The following is a 24,839-nucleotide window of genomic DNA, read 5'->3' as shown; positions in this document are numbered from 1 at the left end:
CGATGCCTACAGGTAACGCCCACCGGCCCACCAGCAGCCCTCTCTCAACACACACACCCTGCCCCCAGTCGTGAGAAATCACATGTTTTACACGGATACCTATAAAGGCAACGTATACCGCTATACTGGGTCATTCAGATCCAACACACACACACACACACACACACACACACACACACACACACACACACACACACACACACACACACACACACACACACACACACACACACACACACACACACACACACACACACACACACACACGTGTGTGTGTGTGTGTGTGTGTGTGTGTGTTTTCCTGGAGAATATTAAATCAACAGGAAAAGTATCACACAACACCCTCCAGCTTCTATGTGTGCGACTGCCTTTTTTAATACTTTTTTGAACTGCTGCTAAAAAGTCGTCCCCCCGTCGTGGTCTCGTCCCAGGTTTGTGAAGGACAGGCGGCCCTCCATATCCCCCAACTTCAACTTCCTGGGCCAGCTGCTGGAGTTCGAGAAGGGCCTGCGGCTGCTGCAGGCCCTGGGCTCCGGGGCCGACGCCCGGGGCTCGGAGCGCCGGGGCCCTCCGCCGCCGCCGGCCGAGGTCAACGGCTGGGCGGGGGACGGCGGGGAGCTGGCCTTCTCGGCGGAGCCCAAGCTGCCCTCGCCCACCTCCCTGCAGCACGGCTTCAACGGCCTGCACCTCTCGGCCGAGAAGATCCTGGACACCAACCGGCTGAAGCGCTCCTTCTCCCTGGACATCAAGTCGGTGTACGCCCCCAGCGGCCCCCACAACCAGCGGCTGGTGCCCGCGCACTCGGAGGACGTCCCCAAGCTGTGCAAGCTGGACAGCCCCGGGACGGGCTCCTCCGCCGGCGTCTGTCCGCAGTTCTCGCCCGTCGTCCCGGACAGCCCCGGGTACCTGGAGTCGCCCTTCCCGTCCCCGGCCTGCGGGGGCAGCATCGGCGGCCTGGGCTCCGGCGCGGCGGAGGGGGGGCCGGCGCGGTCGGCGGGCTCCTCGGCGGCGTCCCGACCCCGGAGGAAAGCCAAGCACAGCAGCTCGGGCAGCAGCACCAACACCTCCCCGGTCCACTCCCACCCCCCCGCCCGGAGCCCCGCCCTGGACGACCCCCTCAAGGGCTCCCTGCTGCTGCCGCTGCCCGGGCCCCCCAGCGCCGCGGCGGGGGCCATGTGGACCAAGCACCGCGACACCGTCCAGGCAACCACGCCCGTCACGCCCACTGCAGACGCACCCTGGGCCTTCGGAGCGGAGGAGGGCGGCCAGGGCGGGATGGAGCTGGGAGGAGGAGGAGGAGGAGGGGGGGGAGGAGGAGGGGGAGGGGGAGGAGGAGGAGGGGGAGGAGGGGGAGGAGGAGGAGGAGGGGGGAGGAGGGGGAGGGGGAGCGGGGCAGGAGAACGGCAGAGAGCCGTCTTCCGCGCCGTCGTCCTCGGTGAAGTTCGGCAGCAGCTCGGCCTACGTGGCCTTCGGCTGCAGCGAGGGCGGGATCCGCCTGCGGGACAAATCGCCGCCGCAGCGGGAGCGCCGCGGCCCGGCGGCGGCGGCGGCGGCGGCCGTGTCCAACGGCACGTCGGCGTCCGGCTGCAGCGGCCCGACGGCGGAGAAGCAGTTCAAGCGGCGCAGCTGCCAGATGGAGTTCGAGGACGGGCGCATCTCCGACACGCGGTCCCGGGAAGAGCTGGGGAAGATCGGGAAGCAGTCGAGCTTCTCCGGGAGCATGGAGATCATCGAGGTGTCCTGACAGAGAGCGGGCCCAGAGGGCAGAGGTCGCCCTCGCAGAAAAGCTTGGAGATGGTTAGAAGAGGAGTAGGGAGGGGAGGACGAACACAGGGGGCGAGGGGGGCGAGGGGGGGGGTTCAGAGGAGTTCCTCCGCTCAGAGACGGTGTACAGTTAGTGTAGGGTAGGGCTAGCTCACCCTAACCCTAACTCTAACCCTAGGTGTACAGGACTCCAGCAGGGGGGGAAGACGCGCAAAGAGCCGTGGGTGAATCATCAACGACAGCCTGCCAGCCAAACGGCCGCTGGCGTCTGCTTTCATTGACACGCAGACAGACAGACAGACTGTGATACCCCCACTGGAGACCACCCCACAACGGTGGTCTACGGTCAGACGTATTGTGCTTAAACGATGATGAACAGCTTCCAATATGAGCCCCTTTGTTTCTTTCCTACAGCTTCTCCTCAAAGCCCCCCCCCCCCCCCCCCATAAGCATGACTGTGCTAGCCTGCTACACATGCTTCTGAACACTGTCCACGTCCAGGAACATTAAACAAGGACGCCGGTGGAGCCCTGTTTGTAACACCACTGCACAAAAAACGGACAAACAATCCTCCCTTCTGGTCCTCGGTGTAGCCGACGCGAGGCGGGACTGGACCAAAACACACGAATGAAGGATCGCTGGTGTTCTCAGAGCTGTCAGCGAACGGACCCTCCGGTGAGGTTGCACCCCTTTCCATTTAAAGCACAGCCTGTTTCAGTTTTATTTTGAACGGACGACATGACTTCTCGGATCATGTCTGAATTTTAGTGCGGTTCGGACTGTAAGATGTATTGCCATTTTTGCAGGGGGGGGGGGGGGGGGGGGGGGGCTTAGGTTTAATGACTCTTCAGCATCGTGAAGTTGTGTATGCGCATGTATCGCTCCATGAATCCTATGTACACGCCCCACCCCCCCCCCCCCCCCCCCCCCCCCCCCCTTCCTTCTACTTCTCTGCTCCAGATCACAAGTGAGCATGCTCCTGAATCTGACTACAGACCGACAAATAATATATATAAATATACAAAATGAACCTATAGCGACTTTAAAGGACTTTTTTCACTTATGGTTTTAATTTATTGTATCTGTTCATTCTGGCAATGAGAATAATATAATGTTTTGTGGACTTTTTCTTCTTTTTGATGATTTATTGTTGTTATCGTTGTTGATGTTAGTATTATTTGCTGTATTGTATTTATGATCACACACTAAAACCACACACACGCATTATAACAAACCCTTTCATGAATCCAGACGAGTTAATGTCTGCGTTACCGCCATTGGAAAAGACACTCATTGCTCTTGGGTCCGTCATGGCTAAGAAAAAACGATGTTCAACTCCCGACATGCGACCTGGTCCATCCTTCCACTGTTTGCACCCGCTCAGCACCGCACAGCGTCACAGGTCCGTCGTGCGTGGCTCTACGTGTGCATCGCCCTCGGGTGCTCCTGCAGTAAGCCACACCAGAGCACCCCGTGGGTCCATCAGCTCAGCTCTTTGTTTCACTCACCATCCAAAGCTTTGGTTTCTTTTGAAACACACACACATACGGTCACACAGACACAGACAGAGACAGACACACACTCACACACACAGCAAAATGGAAACTATTTCCTTCCTTCTTTTTTTATGAAGGGAACATGTGTATCCCAAGTTGGTAGTAAGGCACTCTCCTGGTGTGAGATGTTATTTATTTATAATGTATAATGTATGTCTTTTCCCCCTCACTATCCCCTACTGATGAACTATACCCTTCGATCTCTACCCGTGGACTCCTGTAGTCTGCAGACTGCACATCAATATCCTGTGTTTTGTTGACCCATGACCCCCCACATCCCCATAAGGCTGAAGGTTCAAGCAGCCTCTCCTGTCAGTGCTTAGTATATTTTGAAGATGTTATGATTATTTAAGACATGTAATAAAACGATGCAGGCTGTCCCAATTGCTAAAATTGTTGGTATTGATGTTTTTATTATTATTATGATTATTATATTATTATTACTATGTTGTGTAAATAGCAATGTATCTAAGGACATGATAATGAATTTAGGTGACTTTTTAAAAAGAAAATCCTTAAACCTTAGGCTGCTTGACGCGAAATACCTCAGGATCTCAAGAAAGGCTTTTTCCTCCCCTGTACATGTTTTGTGAAAATGCGAGAAAATACAGACATGACAAAAGATGACCACCCCTATGCTTCTTCTTCTTATTCTCTCTCTTTCGTCTTCTTAATCTTCTTCTTCTTCTGTGGTGTATTTGCGTTGGGGTTTTTCTTGTCTGGGGGTTCCTGAGCTTGTATGAGCTCTGCCATTCTTCAACTCTTTTAAATGAACACATTCGCTCTCAAGCAATCTACACACGTCTGCTGCAACCTTATTGATTCTTTATCATTTAATGAGAAAGAGTTATAGATTTCCATCTGATCAGAAAGCACAGCCTTTGCACAGAATTAAATGTAACATTTGGACACCACTGACTGCAGTCGTGTTGCTATAAACATAGTCCGGCTATCATGGTTGGATCGGAACAAAGGGTACTATAGGGACACATATTTGGGCTGGATAGTGACACTTCTAACAATGATAACAAGCATTAGAGACGACATGAGTTAATATCAATAGTTATAAATGTTATACATTGTATTTCCGGCTAGATGTTGTCACCATGATGCAAACTAGCTTACGTACTTGCAACCGGGACAATTGTCTCTTTGTGTATCTGCTGGGATTATTACAACAACCTCTTAATGTCCCACGGGAACGGCAGATCTTTGGGTCGGAGGTTCACCGAGGCAAACGATGCAGGTGTGAGAGAGGAGGGGGTGTTTATGTGAACATCGTTGGTTGTGTGGTTAGTGAGTATCAGTCTGATCTGGGAAAAGGACAGGAAGGATCTATTGCACTGCCACAAAGGAATGCTTCCTTGTTCGTCTTTGTTGCCTTGTTTTGATTGGGAGAGAGAGAGCGAGAGAAGGCAGAGAGAGAGAGAGAGAGAGAGAGAGAGAGAGAGAGAGAGAGAGAGAGAGAGAGAGAGAGAGAGAGAGAGAGAGAGAGAGAGAGAGAGAGAGAGAGAGAGAGAGAGAGAGAGAGAGAGAGAGAGAGAGAGAGAGAGAGAGAGAGAGGGAGAGGGGAACGTTATGGGCGTGCTGTTTGCCCGGTGATGTGATGTGTTTGAACAGTGCTTATCTTCAAGGGACGAGAGTGAGATGAGGTGGGAGTTTGTGTGCATGCGTGCGTGCGTGAGTGTGCTCAGTGTGTGCTCAGTGTGTACCTCTATCCCATTGACGCAGAGCTCAGGTGACACACCAGTGCTCCATTGTGTGGGGGAAAGTCAAGTCACTCCTGCAAGCGAGAGAAGTGAAGAGCAGGGAGAGAACCAGGGCCATCCCGGCCTAGTGGCTCTCTGGCTGCACGGCCAGACGGGGTTTCATGACGTCAACGAGGAAGTTCACCTTGTTTAATGAATCCAACTCTGTCCTCCATTTTATAAACAATGCACGTCTGCGGTGCAAACAGGGCACCGCGCGGAGAACACGCTACCCCTCCCTCTATGATGCGCTCTGGGGGCTGTACGAGAGGACATGGGAGCACTCTGTGTGCACGCACACGCACACGCACACACACGCAGTTACAGACACACTGTGAACCAGAGCGCCTTGGGCCTTTTGGGTTTGTTGTGCTGCACACAGGCGTTCTTAATGATCGTTTCAAAATACAAGGAGACGGCCGAGGTAATGGCATGGCCCATATAACCAGCTGAGCTCCAATACTGTGTGTGTGCGTGCGTGCGTGCGTGCGTGTGTGCGTGTGCGTGCGTGTGTGCGTGTGCGCGCGTGTGTGTGTGTGTGTGTGTGTGCGTGCGCGAGTGTGTGTGAGCATGTGCGAGTGGGAAGCCTGAAGTGATGTTTAATGGCCACCGAGGGAATTCCACGCTGGTAATGGAATATAGAACGGCCACCTCTGCTTCCATTCTCTCTGCCGACAAAACCACAGTATTTTTATCCATGGATCAAGGGGGATAATCCCTGCTAAAGATGTGTGCGTGTGTGTGTGTGTGTGTGTGTGTGTGTGTGTGTGTGTGTGTGTGTGTGTGTGTGTGTGTGTGTGTGTGTGTGTGTGTGTGTGTGCGTGTGTGTGTGTGTGTGTGTGTGTGTATGCAGTCTTCCAAGGTGCCCTCGGTACGTTTCATCGTGGTTTGTGTGGGAGTGTACAGTAGGTCATGTGACCAGCTACCTGGCCGTCCTCTGTGTGCTGCAGTGCGCTGCTGGTCTCCTGTGTGGGTGTTGTGTTACCGGCGTCCTGCTCAGGCCGCGCTGATCCCATTCATTGTTCTGCTGCCTCCGATGCTAACCTCATCGTTTCATCGATACCTTGGCAAAGCCCGACCCCTGCAGTATTCATGCTCTGTTTTTTATGACTATGGGGGGGGGGGAATCTCCACTCATTTAGTCTATCCTGGAATCTCCACTCATTTTGTGTATGCGTTAATGTGCAATGTAACTACTGGTATAATGATAGCAATTCAAATACGGTTATTTCACCAGCTCAAAGCACAATGCACAATCAGTTCAAAACCACAACAAAATACAAAAAGGACAAAGGAAACTCAGTAGTCATTAAAACTAAGTAAAAACAAAGAGAGGCAGTCAAGGCAGGGAACAGACGACGGGCCAGACAGAAGAACAGAGCTGGTTGGATGCAGGAGTCAAGGGGGTCAGTGATGAAGGGGAGACTCTAACACCCAAGGGTGACTTTAAGATGTAGTAGCCTACTATCAAACAAGTCTACGCTACCTGTGTGTGTGTGTGTGTGTGTGTGTGTGTGTGTGTGTGTGTGTGTGTGTGTGTGTGTGTGTGTGTGTGTGTGTGTGTGTGTGTGTGTGTGTTTCTGGGGGGGCTTTTCCGTAATGTCCTGTGCATATTTCATTTAAATGTGCATCTTTTCAACAGATGAGCACCGTTGTGTTAATGTGTGCGTGTGTGTGTGTGTGTGTGTGTGTGTGTGTGTGTGTGTGTGTGTGTGCGTGCGTGCGTGCGCGTGTGTGCGTGTGTGTGTGTGTGGTTGATGGCTACCAGACGGAGCCCTGCTGAGAGCCTGCCTGGCGCCTGATCTCAGTCCTATATGGAAACTGTTAGAAGACTTACGTCAGCATAGCACTTTCCACTCACACACTCACACTTACTCAGACACTCACACGCACGCGCACACACACACACACACACACACACACACACACACACACACACACAAGCACACACACTTACTCAGACACAGACACACACACACACGCTCACATAAACACCCCCACATTTTCACACAAACATAATACACATGTCCGAAGAGATGAAACAAACTCTCTCTAGTCCCATTTTCCCCACTCTTGGTTTGTTTTCTTCCACTGACGCTCTGAGCTCCCTGGTCATGGGAGGCGTGCTGCCTGGACAGGACGTCAGCCCAGCGATATGTGCTTTTCCGAGCACCACAGAGAGTGACCTGCATTCCAGCATTTCTTACCCACTTATTTTCTCCCATGAAGCACTCCTGTCCTTATATAACCCTGGGTTTCTTGGCTTACTCTCTCGACCGCTCAAGGATTTCTGTCTTTCTCACTCCTTTTTCCTTCTTTCTCTCTCTATCTCTCTCATTCTCTTTCGTTCCATAATTTATTTTCTCGTATCTTTCGTTCTCTCTCTCCAGCTAATTCTCTAACTAGTTCTCTCTCTCTCTCTCTCTCTCTCTCTCTCTCTCTCTCTCTCTCTCTCTCTCTCTCTCTCTCTCTCTCCCTCTCTCTCTCTCCCTCGCTCTCTCTCTCTCTCTCTCTCTCTCTCTCTCTCTCTCTCTCTCTCTCTCTCTCTCTCTCTCTCTCCTTCGCCCCTCTCCATCTCTCACACTCAGAGCCAGTGAGGGGTTTTGTGGCTAGGCTGACCCTGCAGATGTGGTGTGTGCCTGCTGACTCGCGCCAGGCCAGCAATAGAATCTGGACAGCCTTGTGTGTTCCAATGTTCCCTCCCTGTTCTTAACCACATGTCAAGCCCTCCCCTGTTCCAACTCCATAAATGAATGACGTGAGTTGGCTTCCATTCTTAGACATTTCAATCATGACTGGCCATTTGCTTTTCTGCTGTAGACCAGTTTCAACAACAAATCAACAACAAATCAATATCAAACCAGTTCAAGGTTTGCTGCTATCGACCTGAATGAACCTTTTTTATTTTTTCAATCAATTGCCTAGGTCCAATAGAGCTGTACAGCTTGTTGTTTAACAGAGGTCATGGTTTGGTTATCAGGGCATGACAATACAATCCATCATGGGAATTATCACCAGAGAAATCGGTATAAGCAGTGGGCCTCATGTGATTGTATTAAATCATGCAAATAGGTCGTTCAAAGCCATTTTCATCACTTTGAAATCTGATTGGAACAGGTCAAATCAAAATTCTACTTGTCTAAATGTATTTTTAATTTACCTATTGAGAAATGGCTGTAAATGTATGATGCAATGAACTACAGGGCCCTCCTAACTACTACTAAGTATCAAACTAACTACTTACCAAGACCTAGCTACCTACGAGGACCTATCTACCAAACTACCAAAACCAAACCACAAGTTCTAACAACCACACAAACGACCTACCTGGCTACCAAACATATATCAACATTTTTAATAATAAGCAATAACATGCTGTCGTATAGAATAACAGGCTGTCATATAGAATATTAAGATTGAATGAAGCTGATTGAATCCTGTTTCAGCCGACCAATAAGGCTTCAGCGTATTCACAGAGGCCAATTATGATTACTACGGATGGTAATGAAACCTAGTGGTGCCCCCCTCTGTCGGCTCTTAGTATAACACCACCGATACGACGCGTCCCTTGTCAAGGCAAGGTGAAAGTCAATCGATTGTTTTGTTCAGCAAGTTAGAGGAGGTAAAGATTGAATGAACATCCGACCTCAGAGCGTCCAATTTCATTAGTCATCAGAGGAAGAATGAAAAGAGCCAATGAGGGAGAGTCAGGGAGAGAGAGGGATGTGCTGTCTCTGGTCTACCACTGTGTACATGTGGTTCTATATAAGTGTGTGTGTGTGTGTGTGTGTGTGTGTGTGTGTGTGTGTGTGTGTGTGTGTGTGTGTGTGTGTGTGTGTGTGTGTGTGTGTGTGTGTGTGTGTGTGTGTGCTTGTGTGTGTGTGTGTGTGTGTGTGTGTGTGTGTGTGTGTGTGTGTGTGTGTGTGTGTGTGTGTGTGTGTGTGTGTGTGCTTGTGTGTGTGTGTGTGTGTGTGTGTGTGTGTGTGTGTGCGAGTGTGTTTGTGTGTGTATGAATGGTTTAAAGTGCTGACCATAGCTGCTACAGATGCTGACATGTGTCTGCCTCTAATGGAACTCTCTCTTTCTCTCTCTCTCTCTCTGCCTCTCTCTCTCTCTCTTCTCTCTCTCTCTCTCTCTCTCTCTCTCACTCTCTCTCTCCCTCTCTCTCTCTCTCTCTCTCTCTCTCTCTCTCTCTCTCTCTCTCTCTCTCTCTCTCTCTCTCTCTCTCTCTCTCTCTCTCTCTCTCTCTCGCTCTCTCTCTCTCTCTCTCTCTTCATCAGCATCATCAGCACTCCCATGTCCTGAACCCGTCAGTGGATTCACACTCACCCAGGTGCTCGTCCTCTCTCCCCTTTGGTCAGCAGCATATAGATCAACATCCCATGATGCCTTCATACTTCACCCCACCACAGACACTACCTCACCTGTGCAACCGATGAAACACAAGACCACATGGGAAGGGTCATCTGGTTACTAGCCTATTTAAACTCGCTGGCTAAATCCATAAAACCACTTGAGAAAATGTCAAACTCAATATCTGTCTGTGTGTAGTAGGTTACTACAGTTTTAACCTTTTAAGCGTGTAACTCAAACTCCTCTTCTCCATGTAGGCTTAAAGCATACGGATGATTTAGTACAAAAATCCTGCTTATCGACTATGTTGGTCTACTGTGTAAGTAACAAAGTTCTGTTGGGCTGTGTGTTCCTCTGATATATAGTCTGATATATATTTTGATACAAACCTATGTGTTTCTCCATGCAAGAGGATCACCTCTCTGTGACATTTGAGAGGTTTCCTGTTTTGCTTGATAAAATCAATGTTTTATTTGTTTTTGACTTAGTATTAAGAAGACCCAGGTCATGAAGAAGATGCATCTGTCTCCAGGAGGCTCATAGGCTCAGGACAACAGGGGGATCAGAGCCTGATAAAATCATAAGGCCCAAAACAATTCAGAGACATTCCCAAACGTTTTACCTTGCCAAGTAAGCATTGTGTGGTACAGAAATACAACCATAAGAAAACAAAAAGACAGCATATACAGCATATAAAACAATTATTATAATAATAAATAAATAATAAAAATACATACATACATAAACAAAATAAACGCAATAAAAATATAAAATACGTAAAAGTGTCTCTTGATGATGGTCTAATCTGGACACGCTGAGCAATCTGCTGCTTCTGCCTGTCAGCTCCTCTTCTCTGTTATCCCCCCCCCCCCCCCCCCCCCCCCCCATCATGACCTCTGGGTGGGGCAGAGGGCTATTTCTGAGGAACTGCCGTCATCTGCAAATGAGTTCACGTCTGATTTTTTGGTTGAATCTCAGCGGCAGTCTGGAACTGCCCCCCCATTGTTCTTCTTTGATTGCGCTGCTGCTGGAAATAAAGCATGATGTCGTTGATGCCTTTAAAGAATTATCATTAGTAATGGTGGGAAATGTCTCTCACCGCAAACACACACACATTAAGGGTGAGTTAAGTGTTGGAGCCAGGTCTGTAGCAATAAGTGATGTGACTAAAACTGACTCACATCAAGACAGCAGCCTGGAGCCACTGATGACATAAGCGCATACACACACACACACACACACACACACACACACACACACACACACACACACACACACACACACACACACACACACACACACACACACACACACACACACACACACACACACATACACACACACAACTGCAGAATCGACACAGACACAGAGCCAGACTTGCGGGCGTCGACGACTTGAAATTAAGTCATATTTGTGATCCTCTTTATTATGTGGTCATTGCCGAGAAAAAAAAGTCCAAGCACCCAGCAGGAGATTATGAGATCATGTCAGACGGTTGATCGACCAAATGATACCCACAGCAGAGGAACTGTATGTGAACTGGCATCATGGGTCCTAAGGGGTATCATACGATCTATTGTGTACAGGGATACGAAACAGCTGTATTAAGCATCAACAGCTTTCTGCATACTGTAAACAACAACAACGACAAACAACAACAACAACAACAAAAGCCTTTAGAACCAGTGCCCCCCCCTGACAGACATTCACCACACAGCCCAAGGTTAAAATGGAGTCACCGAAATTGAATGTTTCGTTAAAAGAATAAGAGCTCCGTCATTTAAAAACTAAACTTTTGACAAAACAAACTACCGTGGACCTTATAGATAAAGGGAGCTTGGCGATAGACAAAGAAGGTGAATTACGGTAAACGCTCATTCAGTGAGACATTGTCAAGCAGACGCCCATCTCTTCTTCATATGCGAACATACAAACACAAACAAGAATACAGACGCTCCCGGTAGCATCCTTTATGCATTTATAATTCATACCCCAGAGTAATGTGAGGTGTCTCCGTTATAATGCTTCCAAATGGCTTTTTGAGTTACTGATACCAGCAATGAATAAAATATTGTATATTTCAGAGCCAAAGTTTCGCCCTGACTGCAGCTGATCTTTCAACAACAGAGGTTTATGTGTGTGTTTGTGTGTGTTATGTGATTTGGTATATATGTTAGTGCGTGTACATGTGCACGTTCAGGCCTGTGTACATTTATACTTGCTGTATTGGACGATTTCCTCCAGATTTATGTCTGCATGACTTTGTGAGGGTGAATGTATGCTGTGGTGACGAGCCCTGGCCTAACGATGGCATAATCAAACAGGACAACAGTGGATTGAATAACAGGGAGGCACAATGATAACGGGTGCTCTAATACCTGACAGAACAGTTTCATTATGTTTACAAATCACTTAAAAAAAAGAAGAGTTTTTTTCATGTATTTATTCGTAATGTGGAGAAAGGAGAGCGAATGAGGATGCAGCAGACAGAACCGCTGTGTTTCCCCTCAGTGTAAACGGCGTAGGACGGGAGCATATTGATTCCTCTCTGGTATATTATTGACGGAGGCTTTATGTTTCAGGAAGTGACCTTGGGCCGGTCGCCCACGGGGCCAGACGTCCACCTGACCGTACCAGGGCTAGTTTTCCCATGCAGTGAATCTCTGGCACCAGCCACCCTGCATGACATCACCGGACCAAACGCCTCCGCTCGGTCGCAGTGAGAGCCTGGCTATCTGCTTTTATTGCTTAAGGGACGACTGTGTACGGATTACAAACAATGAGTTAAAGATTAGGAGGGATCTGTGAAGACATATGGGTGTTCTTTATTTATGATTTCATGATGGTGTGTTGTATTATTTGTGCTTATTCCTAACATTGTTCAGGGAATTGTTAGTGGTTTAAAGGTACGGTGTGTAGATTTTAGTGGCAGAATGGACTAGTGTAAGCCTGTCTCCAAAGCGCTGACTGCAATCGAGATAAATGATCAATACACATAACAGATAAGGATAATTCTAGGTCTTTGATAGTAGTTTACTATGGATGTCGTAAGAGAATGGTGTATTGACAACAACAACAACAACAACAACAACAACAACAACAACAACAACAACAACAACAACAACAAAAACAACTACAACAACACTGCAAATGTGTACAGTCCCATTCAGATCCGTTTTATAATTATTTTATTCATGGTAAAAAAAACTCAATTGCGTTCGATGTAAAGGGACATTTACTTCAATCATAGATTCATACTTATTCATATTTATCAATCTATGATTGCCAACCGAAGACATTTAGATGGCCATCATAGATTCACATTTTTTCACACTACATTTTACACACTAGCCCTATAAGGTATAGGCCCTATAGCTTTAATGCTGCATTATTCAAGAGGAACATGTAGTCGCAACGTATCTATGCAACAACCCATATGTGACAGCTAGTGGGAGGCAGATATAGATTATTTGATTATAGTATACCTCTGTGGTTTTCTGCAGCCTAGTTGTCAGCAATCTACCTCCCTTTAAAATGTGTTTACATTCTGTATGGTATTTCTTTTAAACATAGATACCACAGCTCCCTCTAGTGGCGTGTAACAGTATTACATAATAGTCGCTTTTCAACTGGGTTCCTGTCAATCGTTGCTCTAACTCCTCCTCCTATTGAATGATTGGTGGCCACCAGGGTACTAGGGTGTAAAAGAGCCAATTATGTAGTTCTGCCTTTTGTTAACAGGGCTTCTATTCCCAATGCCCTTTCGCTTGCTTGTAAGAAATTGTTTATTTATAGAACCGCGAGGGACCAGAGTATGGGGTGGATAGATAGCATAAAAAGAATAGAGGCGGATATGGTGGAAGAAGAGGAGAATAGATAGCAGATAAAGGAAGCTCAACGGCTATTTGTCAATAGCCCCAGAAGGCTATATTAATCACTTCATAGCAAACTGGAGTTGTCTGTCTCTGTCTTTTGTATTTTATTGGTACACACATATCTATCGGTATAAGCTAAATGTGGGTTTTAGAGGTTGGTATAGGGGTCAGGCCAAGGTTATTCCAATTTCTGCTTTCCGATGATTCACGTTTCCAAATCCATTCACAAGTATTAACCGACGCGTTTGACGCACACGGAAAATACTAATTCGCATATTTTAAATTGTATTCTCGAGGAAATGCTAAAGGTAGCCTACAGACAGTTGGAACTTTACTGGTTCAGGAAAAACATTCTCATAAAAGATCATCTCAGTTGACTAACATGCACCTACTGGCCATTCATCGTTTCCAGCTCCAGTTTATTGGGTGTGGAAGAAAACATGAGCGAGTCAGTAACCGACGCAACTACGCACACTCCAAGCACAAAGTCCAATTTTGCTGACAGTAAGCCTACACAGATCTTTCTGAATTAAAACAATAGCCGCAAATAAGCAGCATGTGCAGCAATCTTTCCAAATCTAGGTGCGTCTGCATTCAAAAGCAATGTTCATTTGCAGATAAACATGACATTAGGCCTGTTTCTATTAGCAATCATTTCTCGAAATGGTAGATCGGTAATAGTATGTTTTCGTCATCACTTTAAAAAAGGTCTAAGTTGACTGTATCCATTTTATCAATATTCACCCATTTCTGCGCGTCGTGTGTTTTACGAGCGTGATAGAGTCTGGTAGTGTGTGCGTGCGTGCGTGTGTGTGAGTGCGTGCGTGCGCGCGTGTGCGTGCGGGCGTGCGTGCGTGTGTTTACTTCCGGACTTCATTCTAGACTTGTTCAGAAAGCAGTAGCTGTGGTGGCTTAGCAGCTAACACGCTAGTAGCCATACAAGGATACATGACAGAGGGTACCGGGGCTTGTTCAGCCGCATCCCAGGGCTCAACTCATTCGTCGCTACTGTGGGACGAGGCAGGACACCCGACACACCGACGGAGAGACACCGCACATCACACATCACACATCACACACACACACACACACACACACACACACACACACACACACACACACACTCTCTCACACACACGCTCACACTCACACACACACACACACACACGGGTACCACGCTGACCAGAAAGTGGACCGTTACCAAGACCGTTGACTTGCGCTTTACTCCTGAGCACATATTCCATTTGCCAAGTCGTCCGATGCTCTTCTCAGGCGAAAGGCACAAACATTAACAACAGACTGTGTGGTTGCCACCCTACTACCCCAACGCTGGACTGGAATCAAAACAAGGACATCACAACAAGTTTCCACATTTGATTTGACCGCCGACTTCTGGCAAGCGGCGGGAGAGACCGGGCCGGTAGCGACAGGATCTGGGTCCAGCCAGGACTAGTGCCTGGGCAGTGGCTGGATAAAGTAGGGGTCCAGCTCTTGAAGAATTAATCCCCTGCCAAGAAACGTTGCACTAGGCTTGCTATCACCACCATGGATTGGTTAATGGGGTGAGTACAGCTATCTCGGCTAGCTAGCTTACGACAGCTCTCCTGACAGCTCAGCCGCGCAGTCGGTTTGGTGCAGGTTGCGAAACGTCTGTTTTGACACCGTCTATAAAACCAATTGAACGCAGGCGAAATGTGCTGTGTTGTCGTATGTTGCAAAATAAATGTGTCAAAGTATATGTGATGGGTAGCCTGTTGCCTAGCTTTAGCCTAGCCTCACTGAACTGAGCTAGCATAACTGGCAGCGGTCTCGTTTTACTCTGGTAAACGCAACCTGATATTAACCGACCACCACCAGCTGATATCTTGGGCATCTATTTGGCGTCCTACCAGCCTGCCAACAATGTCATTTAAGGTTATAAGAGATATAAGTCGGAAAATATATATGCCAAGGTTATTTAGCTGACCAATAATGTGAAGCTTGTAGTAATGATTTATGCAGCAGACAGCTAACGTTAGCCACCAGTCAATCATGCTAACGGCGCTATCCATTGCTTGTTTCCTTTTTACGAGACGCACCTTTGCTTGTCGATTTCACTGCGTGCACTCCGGCCATAGCAGTCATGCTAATCCTGCTTGTTACACAAGCCCTATGCAGACAACCAAGACCCCTAAGGAGCTCATGACACAGGGGTATAATTGAAAATAGTCAAGTTATATCCAACGTCATAGAAGTCACTAACAGAGAAACCAAGAAGCATAATAGTATTAGGTGTCTTATTTAACAGGCAAATGTTTGTGGATTGCAAAACTTGAGGGGAGGTTCACTTACAATATTAATTCCTACATTTGTTTTTGATTAAATGCTATATGATGCAAGTTGATTTACATGAAACTAGTCATTGAAACTTGCTGCCATCAATTCCCTTGTTATTGAGTGTTTTTCTATTTGTTAGTACATTTTATCTGCTACCAGATAAAGACTGATAACCAAATGCACTTGACACAAACAAATGGTCACAGCAAGAGAACCCATGAAGGCCTACTTGTTATCCCCTTCCAAACCTCAGTAGTTATTCTTTAGTAAACACAACACTGGTTTTATTTGCATCTTATACATATTGACAGTGCACTCTTCCGTTTCACGTTTTCTGTTGGTCTTCCTGTAAGGTGTGTTGTTGACAGGCCCTTCACTTGACTGACTGTTTATCTTGCTGTCTGACAGAAGCAGGGTGTAGGTCTTTTGATGGGGGGTGGGGGGGAGGGGGTTGCACAGCTGATATTTTGGCTAGGGGCATGATTACCAGACAGCTACTATAAGGCTCAGGCTGAAATGTGTGGCAGCAGCAGCCCTAACTTGTTCCCTAATTATTATTAGTATGCTGATTATTATTATTCAATCTGCATTTTTCTTGTGACATTCCTCTTTCTTTGTTGCTGGCTTTTTTCTTTTTTACCCAACAGTTGTTGCTTGCCAATCTAAACTGTTTTGCTCAGTGTCACACTTCATGGATAGAGGAACTGAAAGCAATTGAATGTGGCGTGCATCAAATGCTGCGGTCTAACGTCTCTGTATGTCTATGTCTTAATATAAACGCACAGATACACAGCCCTACAGACACACAGTCATGCGTTCAAAGGAAGTCTCCGAGCACACAATCATATCTGACTACCATCTCATTTGGAGACACACTGAGGTCAAAGAGAAATGGCAGTGCCAGACAGTCCTACCAATCTGTGTCTTTCTTGCCAGTTTACCAGTCTGATTCACTCCATGGGGGTTAGCAAATGTCACGAGTACTGCGAATAGGTTCACGCTCTTGAAGAAAGGTGTCAGAGGTTATTTTTAGGCACATGCTGTAAGATCGAATTTACATACTATACATACAAGGAAAGTACCAAACTATAGATAAGCTTGAGATTAACAATTCTGTGTCCCAATACTACTGCGTCTCATGGCATTTGAAAAAAATACAGTTATCATTACATTATAATAAACTACTACTTACTGTATTTAAGTAATACATCTGTTAGTAATTGATGTGTACGGCATATTCATGACGTTGGAATGCAAAGGGTAACTATTCCTAGGTTTAGGGACCAAAATATCAGCTTGACCTGCTCGGCCCATGACTAAGATAGATATGATTGAACAAACAGCATGCGTGTATGCAAAGTCAGCTGGTTTGCGTAATTTTGGTGTATGTGTGGGGATAATATTGGATGGGGAGATTACCAGAAAGAAGGGGAAGGGATGAAAAAGGGAGAAATGAGGTTTAATGAGAGACTGGTGAGCCCAACTAAAGGGATGAATGGGCCATGTCTTTCATTCTGATGGGGAAGAGAGATGAAGGCCAGTCACATGAAACTTGTTTCAGTTCACTTCAAGGTAGTGCTGCCTGGAAGTCATGATGTTGAATACTTTGCATAGTGTCTGTGTCTGTGTGTGTTCTGAGGAAGATGGAGGATGTCCGTTTAGTGGTCTTTATTTTTTCCTTCGACCAGCATGATGCATCCATCTGACCTCATCTGTCCAGAGTCAGACAGGATGTTACATCACAGTTGAGAGAGGGGGGGCAGGGGGGGGGGGGGGGCATAGTTAGGACAATGTGATGCGTGGTGCCTCAATCTGTCTTTTCCTGCTGGATAGAAACGGGCTGGCTTGACAGATGTTTAATCCTTGCACTTTTGAGCGATGGATCAGCAATGCAGAAGAGAAGAGAGTGGAGGAGAGCAAGGGGGAGGGCGAGAGAGGGAGCCAAACGAACGGAAGGAGGGACAACTAAGTGCAGGGAGCTTCAGGCTTCCCGGCTCCGCTGGGGGCTAAGCCTCGTGAACCCAGCCGCGATGGCCATGAGGATGGATGGTGTTCAGGCTGCCGGGTGCCCCGTCCTCTTTGACTTCAACAGCTGGAGAAAGGACCTCAAGCACACGATGATTGGTTCTGGAGAGGAGTTACGGTCTCCCCAACACACTTGCAGTATATTTTTATAATGCCAGCACCAGTAGCTTGCTCTCTGCTCCACACTAGCTTCAAAACTCATTCATGCCTGTGACTAGATAAATGGTTTCTTTACTGAAGATGATGAGACACGGTAAATGGTCACACAATTTGTCCAGTGCCTGAATTGGATGCTGTGGATTTTTGAGAGCTCTACCATATTGTTTATGTAAATTCATTTTATATTTTGTGACCTCAGCCACTCGAACTGCCATGAATAAGGCTGAGTTCAGTGTGCTTCTGTCACACGTGCCTGTTTTAATTCTGTTTGTGCCTCTATTCGTGGTCTATGACTCAATATGTATTTCCGAAAGATATGGTGGGGCGGGGAGTCTCTAAACAGCCACGTCCTGATTCAACCGTATTTACATCTCTGCCACGGCACTGCACACAAACATGCACACGCGATGTCAGCTCAGGTACACCTCTCTGGCTCCTCCCCTCTGTTGCAGCCGATGGTTCCAAGAAGTACAAGTTCTAGAATGCAGTATCTACCACGTCTAGCTTGGCTTTGTTATTTGTGTTTGGCTGGCCCCTGGTTTCTGGGTTATTGGCATTAGTCTGACTCTGAAGCAAGAGTTTGCATGAAGGTTGTTAACGAGAAGGCCTTGTTAACAAATCAAACTATAAGAAAAACATAAATATGTTATGTTTGCCATTACTTTTGTTATTTACAACTACAGGCCAAACGAAGGCCAGGCAAAGGGGTTTACTAGGCTGCAGTTCCTCAAGCTAGAGGTCCCAGTATGTTTGGACAACATGAACCTATTTTGTGAGAGGAGGATGGAATCCATGTACTCCACAAATGCAAGATGCTCCAACTGATCAGACTTGATGTACCGGTTTATAATAGGTTTTATCCAGCAGAGATGCTGATGTGTGTGTGTATCTGGTTAGAGTCTCAGTAGACCGTGTTGGATAAAGAATGGCTGCAGAAACATTAAAACCTATCAGATGGTGTTGAAGATTGTTCATGGTTATAGGTTTAATAATAGCAGGTTGGGGCTAATATAGCTGCAATTTGGTGGAACTTTATTGCAAAATGCAACTTGGTAATGAAACTATATTGCACATTTTTAGGTTAGCTGGCTAGTCATGATGAGCCTAGTTTTCCCTTTGCTGCTGAAAGGACCAGTTTGCCATGGACCTACTACCTATCTATCACTAATGTTAATCTTAATCTTCTTTACATAAATTAACCAAACATAAATCTTTGTCTCTTTGTCTGTCTCAGCCGCTCTATCTTGCTCTCACTCCAAACGGTTTAGGAGGGGCATCTGTGTGCTCGGCTGATGTCTGGGCTGTGTGGCTCGGCTGGGCAGAGGGCAGAGTCCAGCTTGCCTCCCCTTTGGGCCAACGGTAAACAGCGGGGGGCTATCTAACATCCATCCCAAAGTCGCCCAGCCGTAGGTGGAAGTAGAGCAGTGCAATGAATCCTCGAGAAATTGCGTTTCCCAGTACAGCTCAGCTCTGCGATAGGGGCAATTGGGTTTATAATAGGACAAATCTGCTGCGTCAGAGTAAGGGATAGCGAGTGCAACTATCCAAGCGGTGCTATTTCCCTCCATGAAGCCGGCATCATACTGACAGTGTTGTCAAAGGCAGAGCAGACGGAAACCAAAACAAATGTTGAGAAAGCAAGGCGGAACAACTACAAAGATGTTCCCTCCTTAGATGGCTGGCTCGGCTGCTGAACAGCGGCGCTTCTCTTTCGGGCTGGGACTTTATTTCGAGAGGAGCCCGGCTTTGGTATATTATCTGGCAGCGGCAGACCCTGTCATGTAACAAAGAACCCAGCGTGATGCCCTGGTATCACACAGGCCAGCGTGACTCTGTGTCGACTACGTATCGCCTGCTGAGGCTCTGCCAGCCTTTCGTCTACACGCCCTGGCCGTGCCCTGGTAGCAACAGACGCATAGATGTTTGTGTCTGTCGTCATCGTGGAGGTTTTCTCCCATCCTCCCTCCGACAGCAAAGCAAGGAGGAATGTTCCAGTCAACCCTGATCCTTGGTCACCAGACACTGTGTTGGTGAGGTCTGTTTCTGAGGTCAGCCCCGAGCTGTCTGCTCTTTAGAAGAAACACTCAGGTGGAGTTTTGCAGAATGAAATATATAATTTAGTACCGCAGCCAGGAAGCTGGCGTTGGTGTGCAATCGTACCCCATGTGGGGTGACGTGCAAGTATACGGACAGGTGCCACTGCCTATGTGCAACTGAATGCAGGTCCACAGGTTTTCAGACTGGAAGCATGTTTGAAGATTGTCTTGGCCCTGGGGTCTATGTTCTGACAGTCCGACTCAAAGCAGCAGACAGCAGATAAAGGGCTGCTTCAGAAAAAAACATTTCACAGTGGTGCAAGTTATCTAAATTTAACAAGTACTTCTATTTTGATCCTTTTATCTGGCTGCTTTATCTGTGTCAGTCGTTTCCTTGCATGTTTCGGTGTTCTGCGTGTTTTGCTTGGCAGACAACGAGCGGTCCCATGCTGGGAATGTGTTTACTCTTTTGTAAGGGCCAGATCTGGCACTGCCCACAGAGACGGGGAGTGGGAGAGCGAGAGAAGGACTGCCAGACGGCCAGAGAAGTCATATGACTGACTTAACATTATCTCGCTCTCGCTCTCTCCCTCTCCCTCTCCCTCTCCCTCTCTCTCTCACTCTCTCCCTCTCCCTCTCCCTCTCTCTCTCGCTCTCTCCCTCTCCCTCTCTCTCTCGCTCATTGCTTATTCAAATGTGTGTAAATCAGGAGCAGTGATTCAACATGGACTGTGCGATTCCACCCGGTCAGTTTGAGAAGCTCAGTAGCAGCTCCACACTGTAGCCCAGCCGCTGTGCTGTCAAAGCCTATCATATTCCAATGGAGGGTAGGGGGGGTGGGGGGGGGGGTAGACTCATGCTAGCTCGGCTAAAATCATTGCAACGGCCTAAACCCCCGTTTAGGCTTCGCTCCCCCACATAAGCACCCTGCAGTAGCCCCACGGTCAATGAATCTGATTCGCCACACGCACGCATACATGTTTGCCCGCACACATACACACACACATATGTGCACGCACGCACACACACACACACTTGGTCTTCTTCCCAGTCCTATGTCACACGCAAGCCTCCCTCGAAGGCCTGTTACACAGACTCGTTGTGTTACGCTTTCATTTGTGTTTATTTCGTCCCAGGGAACCCAAGGCTCCAGCCAACGATGGCACAAATCGCAGGGGTACAGGTGTGTCTAAGCCCCATGGACCAGCATCCTCTGGAATGGTGTGTTCTGCAGAAGGAGAAGCACAGACAGTGGATGGATGTTCAGGGGGGGAGCATCGTGCGAGCAGGAGATTGCGTGTTGTGGCCCAGAGGAACATGTAGAGGTGACAGAGAGGTGACTGATTTTGCGGCTCATGATGACATGTGTATGCATGAAGACCCCGCTACACAACAGCTGCGGACTGGGTATATACGGTAAAAAGAAAAACAAACTTGAATGTCAACCCATGCACTACTGTGTATCTGAATCAGGCAGTTTGCCTGTTTTGAGTTAACGGATGTGGTAAATCTCCTACAGTAAAGTAACAAGTTCTGTCTAGTTAAGTCAAGGTTGTGTCAACATACCTTTGCGCCCCTGGTTTCAGGATGATGTGAGGCACCAGCCAATCAGAATCAGTGTTGTATCTTCAACATGTGTTGACCTGCTGGCTAGCTGAACTTTAAGTTTGAGGTCATGAGCTAAACTACTACATGTATCAGTGAAACCAATAATTTTAAGTCGCATTACACCAGCTACCGAGAAGCATGTAGTCCCTCCAACTACATGCTTGATTTTTTATTGAGAATTTGGGACTGCAAGGAGGCCAGAATAAGGAAAAACATTGTATTCGGAACAGGCCTAATTGATTAGGTCTATTCACATTGGCCACATATCAGGGCACCATATCAGGATACCACCATCCCCAGAAGAGCCTTGTACCAGTTTTTGTTAAGTTCTAATCATTGTTTTATGTCCCATACAGATTGAAACGTATGCTGACCATTCCTTTAACATCTTCCTAGCAATGTTTTCACCTCTAATTCATTTACTTGTTTTAATTTTGTCCGATTACACCTGTGAAACTTCTGTTACGCGGTTCATTAAAGAGATGGCATCTTTTGGTTATTCATTTTTTGACCTACTTTTCGCACCATATAAAGACCAATCGGTGCCTGAGGATATGGCAGAGATGCAGAGATGTGGTGAATGGCTAGAATTAGCACAGATAGCGTTACTGCTAGCACAGCTAGCTAAGCTGTGCCCTTGGCCAGAGCCCTTGGCTGGAGACTGGGCTGAGCTGTAATTGGATTACAGAGCGAAGCATTGCACGATCAGGCAAGGCTAGGCAAAACACACACACACACACACACACACACACACACACACACACACACACACACACACACACACACACACACACACACACACACACACACACACACACACACACACACACACACACACACACACACACACACACACTGTGTGTCCAGCACCTTAGGCAGTCTGAATAGAGCAAAACCTGATTTCTAACTTCTATCCACTCCCTTCCTCTGCTTTGTTCTGATCCTCTGTCCTTTATCTCGTCTTCCCCAGTGGGCAGGTTCTTCCTGTACTAACTTGTGCGAATGTGCGATCCCTAATAGGCATGTAATATGTTTGCAAGATCAGTGGGATGGCTTAACAGACTTGATTCAGTGCCTGTGTCATTGCTGATGGTCGATAGAAGCGCAAGGAATCGACAGGAGCGGAACTGTGGGAGTAAGAACTACCTAATGCAGTGTTGTATCTTAAAGGATTTCGTGGTGTTGTACATGAAGTGTCCAGACAGGACGGAGGAAGGCATGTGTCCACGTTTACAGAACAGATACAGTAGGATATACAGAGGCAGGAAACGGGGTCAGATTAGACTTGCTGTAAGACTGGACAGAAACTGAGCTGGGCCTGCATAATTAGGCCCTGGCACTCTGCAACCCCGCCCCCATATTGTTCATGCGTCTCCTCCAACCAGTCTGCAGTATGACACACTTCCTGTTTGGTCTAGAGGAGGAAGAGAGGCAGCGGCAGATGGAGTTTGGTCAGGCCGAATCGGGCTGTTCTCGTAGTACCACCAATTTATGTAGAAACCAGCCCAGGGCCGAAATTAAAACACATTTCATATTTGAGGAAATACAAATTCTTCATGATTACTTTGGGATGGCCTTATATTTGGGATGGCCTAACTTCTCAGTAAGGGAGATGTTATTACCGTTGATCACTAGTGGTACAGGTCGGTAGTGGTAGTAGGAGTGGTAGTAGTGGTATTGGTGGATGATTGCTGTGTTGTGGTGGAGGTGCCGTTGGTGGCAGTGAGGGTGTTTAGGATGGAGGTGGAGTGGATCGGGGTGGGGCTCTCAGTAGCTAGACCGTGGCCGCTAAAGAGAGCAGAAGTGGGACCATACCGTCCCGGTGCTAAGGCCCATCTCTGAGAGCCCCTTCCGATCGGCCGGGTGGCCGTTTATCACCCAGGGTTCGCCTCGCGATGCGGCCCGCTGCAGATTACAGGAGGGGGGAGTGTGAGGCTGATTTATCTGAGGCTGTAGCTCGGTTAAATGAGGCTAGCTGAGATAGCGGACGGAGAGAAATGGGATGACTTGGCCTCTAGTGATGATGACCCCTGCCCTGTCCTGACGGTGCTCACCGTTTAACGGGGCTTCTCTTTCACATCCAGTTCTCACACTCGCGAGTCGCTTCCCTTTCTTGCTTTCTCTGTTTTTGCCGTCTATATCTCCTCCCCTTCCTCTTTAGGGACGTTGTTTTAACCTTAGTTCACGCCCTGTCCTCCTCCAGCACAACCGTCAGTTCACTCTTATCATTTGATATTAGAGCGGCACAACGTTGTAAATGTCGATCATGAAACTAAGGGAACCCTGCTTACCTACGCTATACTTACCCAACATCGCACGACCTGATGTTACTGGCAACAAATTGAACCAAACATAACGGTACACTTCGCACTTGAAACCAATCCATTGCACCAGGATGTATAATCTTTAGCTGGAACAAGTCATCCTGGCCCATATCTGGCTACAGAGTACGCATTCAGGTGTCTAGTCTCCATGCCAGGTCTGTGTTCCGATCCTTGGTGTCCGGTTACATAAATGTCATTGAGATGACAAGTATATCAAGGCCCAGGACTGTTATGTGCAACCTACAAAACCCTCATTGTGAGGGACCGGAAAATGGCATTAAAGGGATTATAGTGCGCCCCACGCCATCACACATTCCCAATGGGGTACACTCTGCTTTACACCTTTTCTCTCGTCTGCCTCTATCTGAAAAACCCTTTTAGTTTTGATTCAATTCTTAACGTACAAAACAGTTCCGCTCACACACGACACACGACAGTACCACATCTACCATTAGAGGAAGTGACGCATCGCTAATTCTATTCTGCTCGGAGATTCATGACATGAAGGGACACCAAAACAGATGAAGGTTAGGAGCCAACATGGTGGGCTACGATTGGCTCAAAGGGACATCACCTTACAATAGTGACATCAATGTCGCTCCGTTCAGCCAACCAGACGCGACTACAGCAGGAGCGCCTAACGGGTCCCCACTGTCCCCGCTGGGGGACGGCAGCCTGGCCGGCAGAGTGGGGTTCCAATCAGAGAGGGCTGAAACAAGGCCGGTCAGGGAGCTCCTCTTTAACTCCTCATCTCTGTTCGCCTCTCGTCTCTCTCTCTCCCCGGCCGAGCTCGCCTGCTTCTGTTCTCCTCCGTCTGTTATACACTCATCACTTTCTCCGGTTACGACGGCATGACATTTTCCCACATACGATTGAGTACAGTAGAGACTGACGGAGAGAATTATGTTTCTAAATACAAGGCACCCCAACCAACACGCATAATAATAATAAACACCTTAAAAGACGACTCTGATTATTGTGTTTGGGATCTGAGCGGTTCTAGTTTCTTATTTTCTAGATCAATCCTATGTAGGAAGTCGCCGGAGATGACAGGATGCTTGTATTTAGGTTACTG

At 47.5% G+C, this 24,839-nt stretch overlaps 2 protein-coding genes across 4 annotated transcripts in view; both read left to right on the top strand.

The window, feature by feature from the left end:
- The window catches only part of dusp8a (dual specificity phosphatase 8a), a gene marked incomplete at its 5' end in the record, with an annotated part of 3,013 nt that extends 1,269 nt beyond the window's left edge, over positions 1-1,744 (top strand). Inside the window, 3 exon segments of the mRNA XM_030367219.1 lie at positions 1-12; positions 432-1,294; positions 1,401-1,744. The exon segment at positions 1-12 is cut by the window's left edge and continues 112 nt beyond it. Of these exon segments, the coding sequence (XP_030223079.1) occupies positions 1-12; positions 432-1,294; positions 1,401-1,744 (1,219 nt within the window).
- Positions 1,745-14,187: 12,443 nt separating this feature from the next.
- Positions 14,188-24,839, top strand: part of mob2a (MOB kinase activator 2a) — a 51,817-nt gene continuing 41,165 nt past the window's right edge. The window contains exon 1 of one of the 3 annotated variants that reach the window (XM_030367218.1): positions 14,188-14,858. In XM_030367218.1, coding sequence (XP_030223078.1) covers positions 14,842-14,858 — 17 coding nt within the window. In that variant the 5' untranslated portion in view covers positions 14,188-14,841. Of the gene's footprint in view, positions 14,859-19,191; positions 19,832-24,839 lie in introns of those variants that run through there. The other 2 variants (XM_030367212.1, XM_030367213.1) reach the window with 2 other exon arrangements.

Source organism: Gadus morhua, chromosome 9, assembly GCF_902167405.1.
Source record: "Gadus morhua chromosome 9, gadMor3.0, whole genome shotgun sequence".
Classification (NCBI taxonomy): Eukaryota; Metazoa; Chordata; class Actinopteri; order Gadiformes; family Gadidae; genus Gadus; species Gadus morhua.
This window is presented reverse-complemented; position numbering and strand designations above follow the sequence as displayed.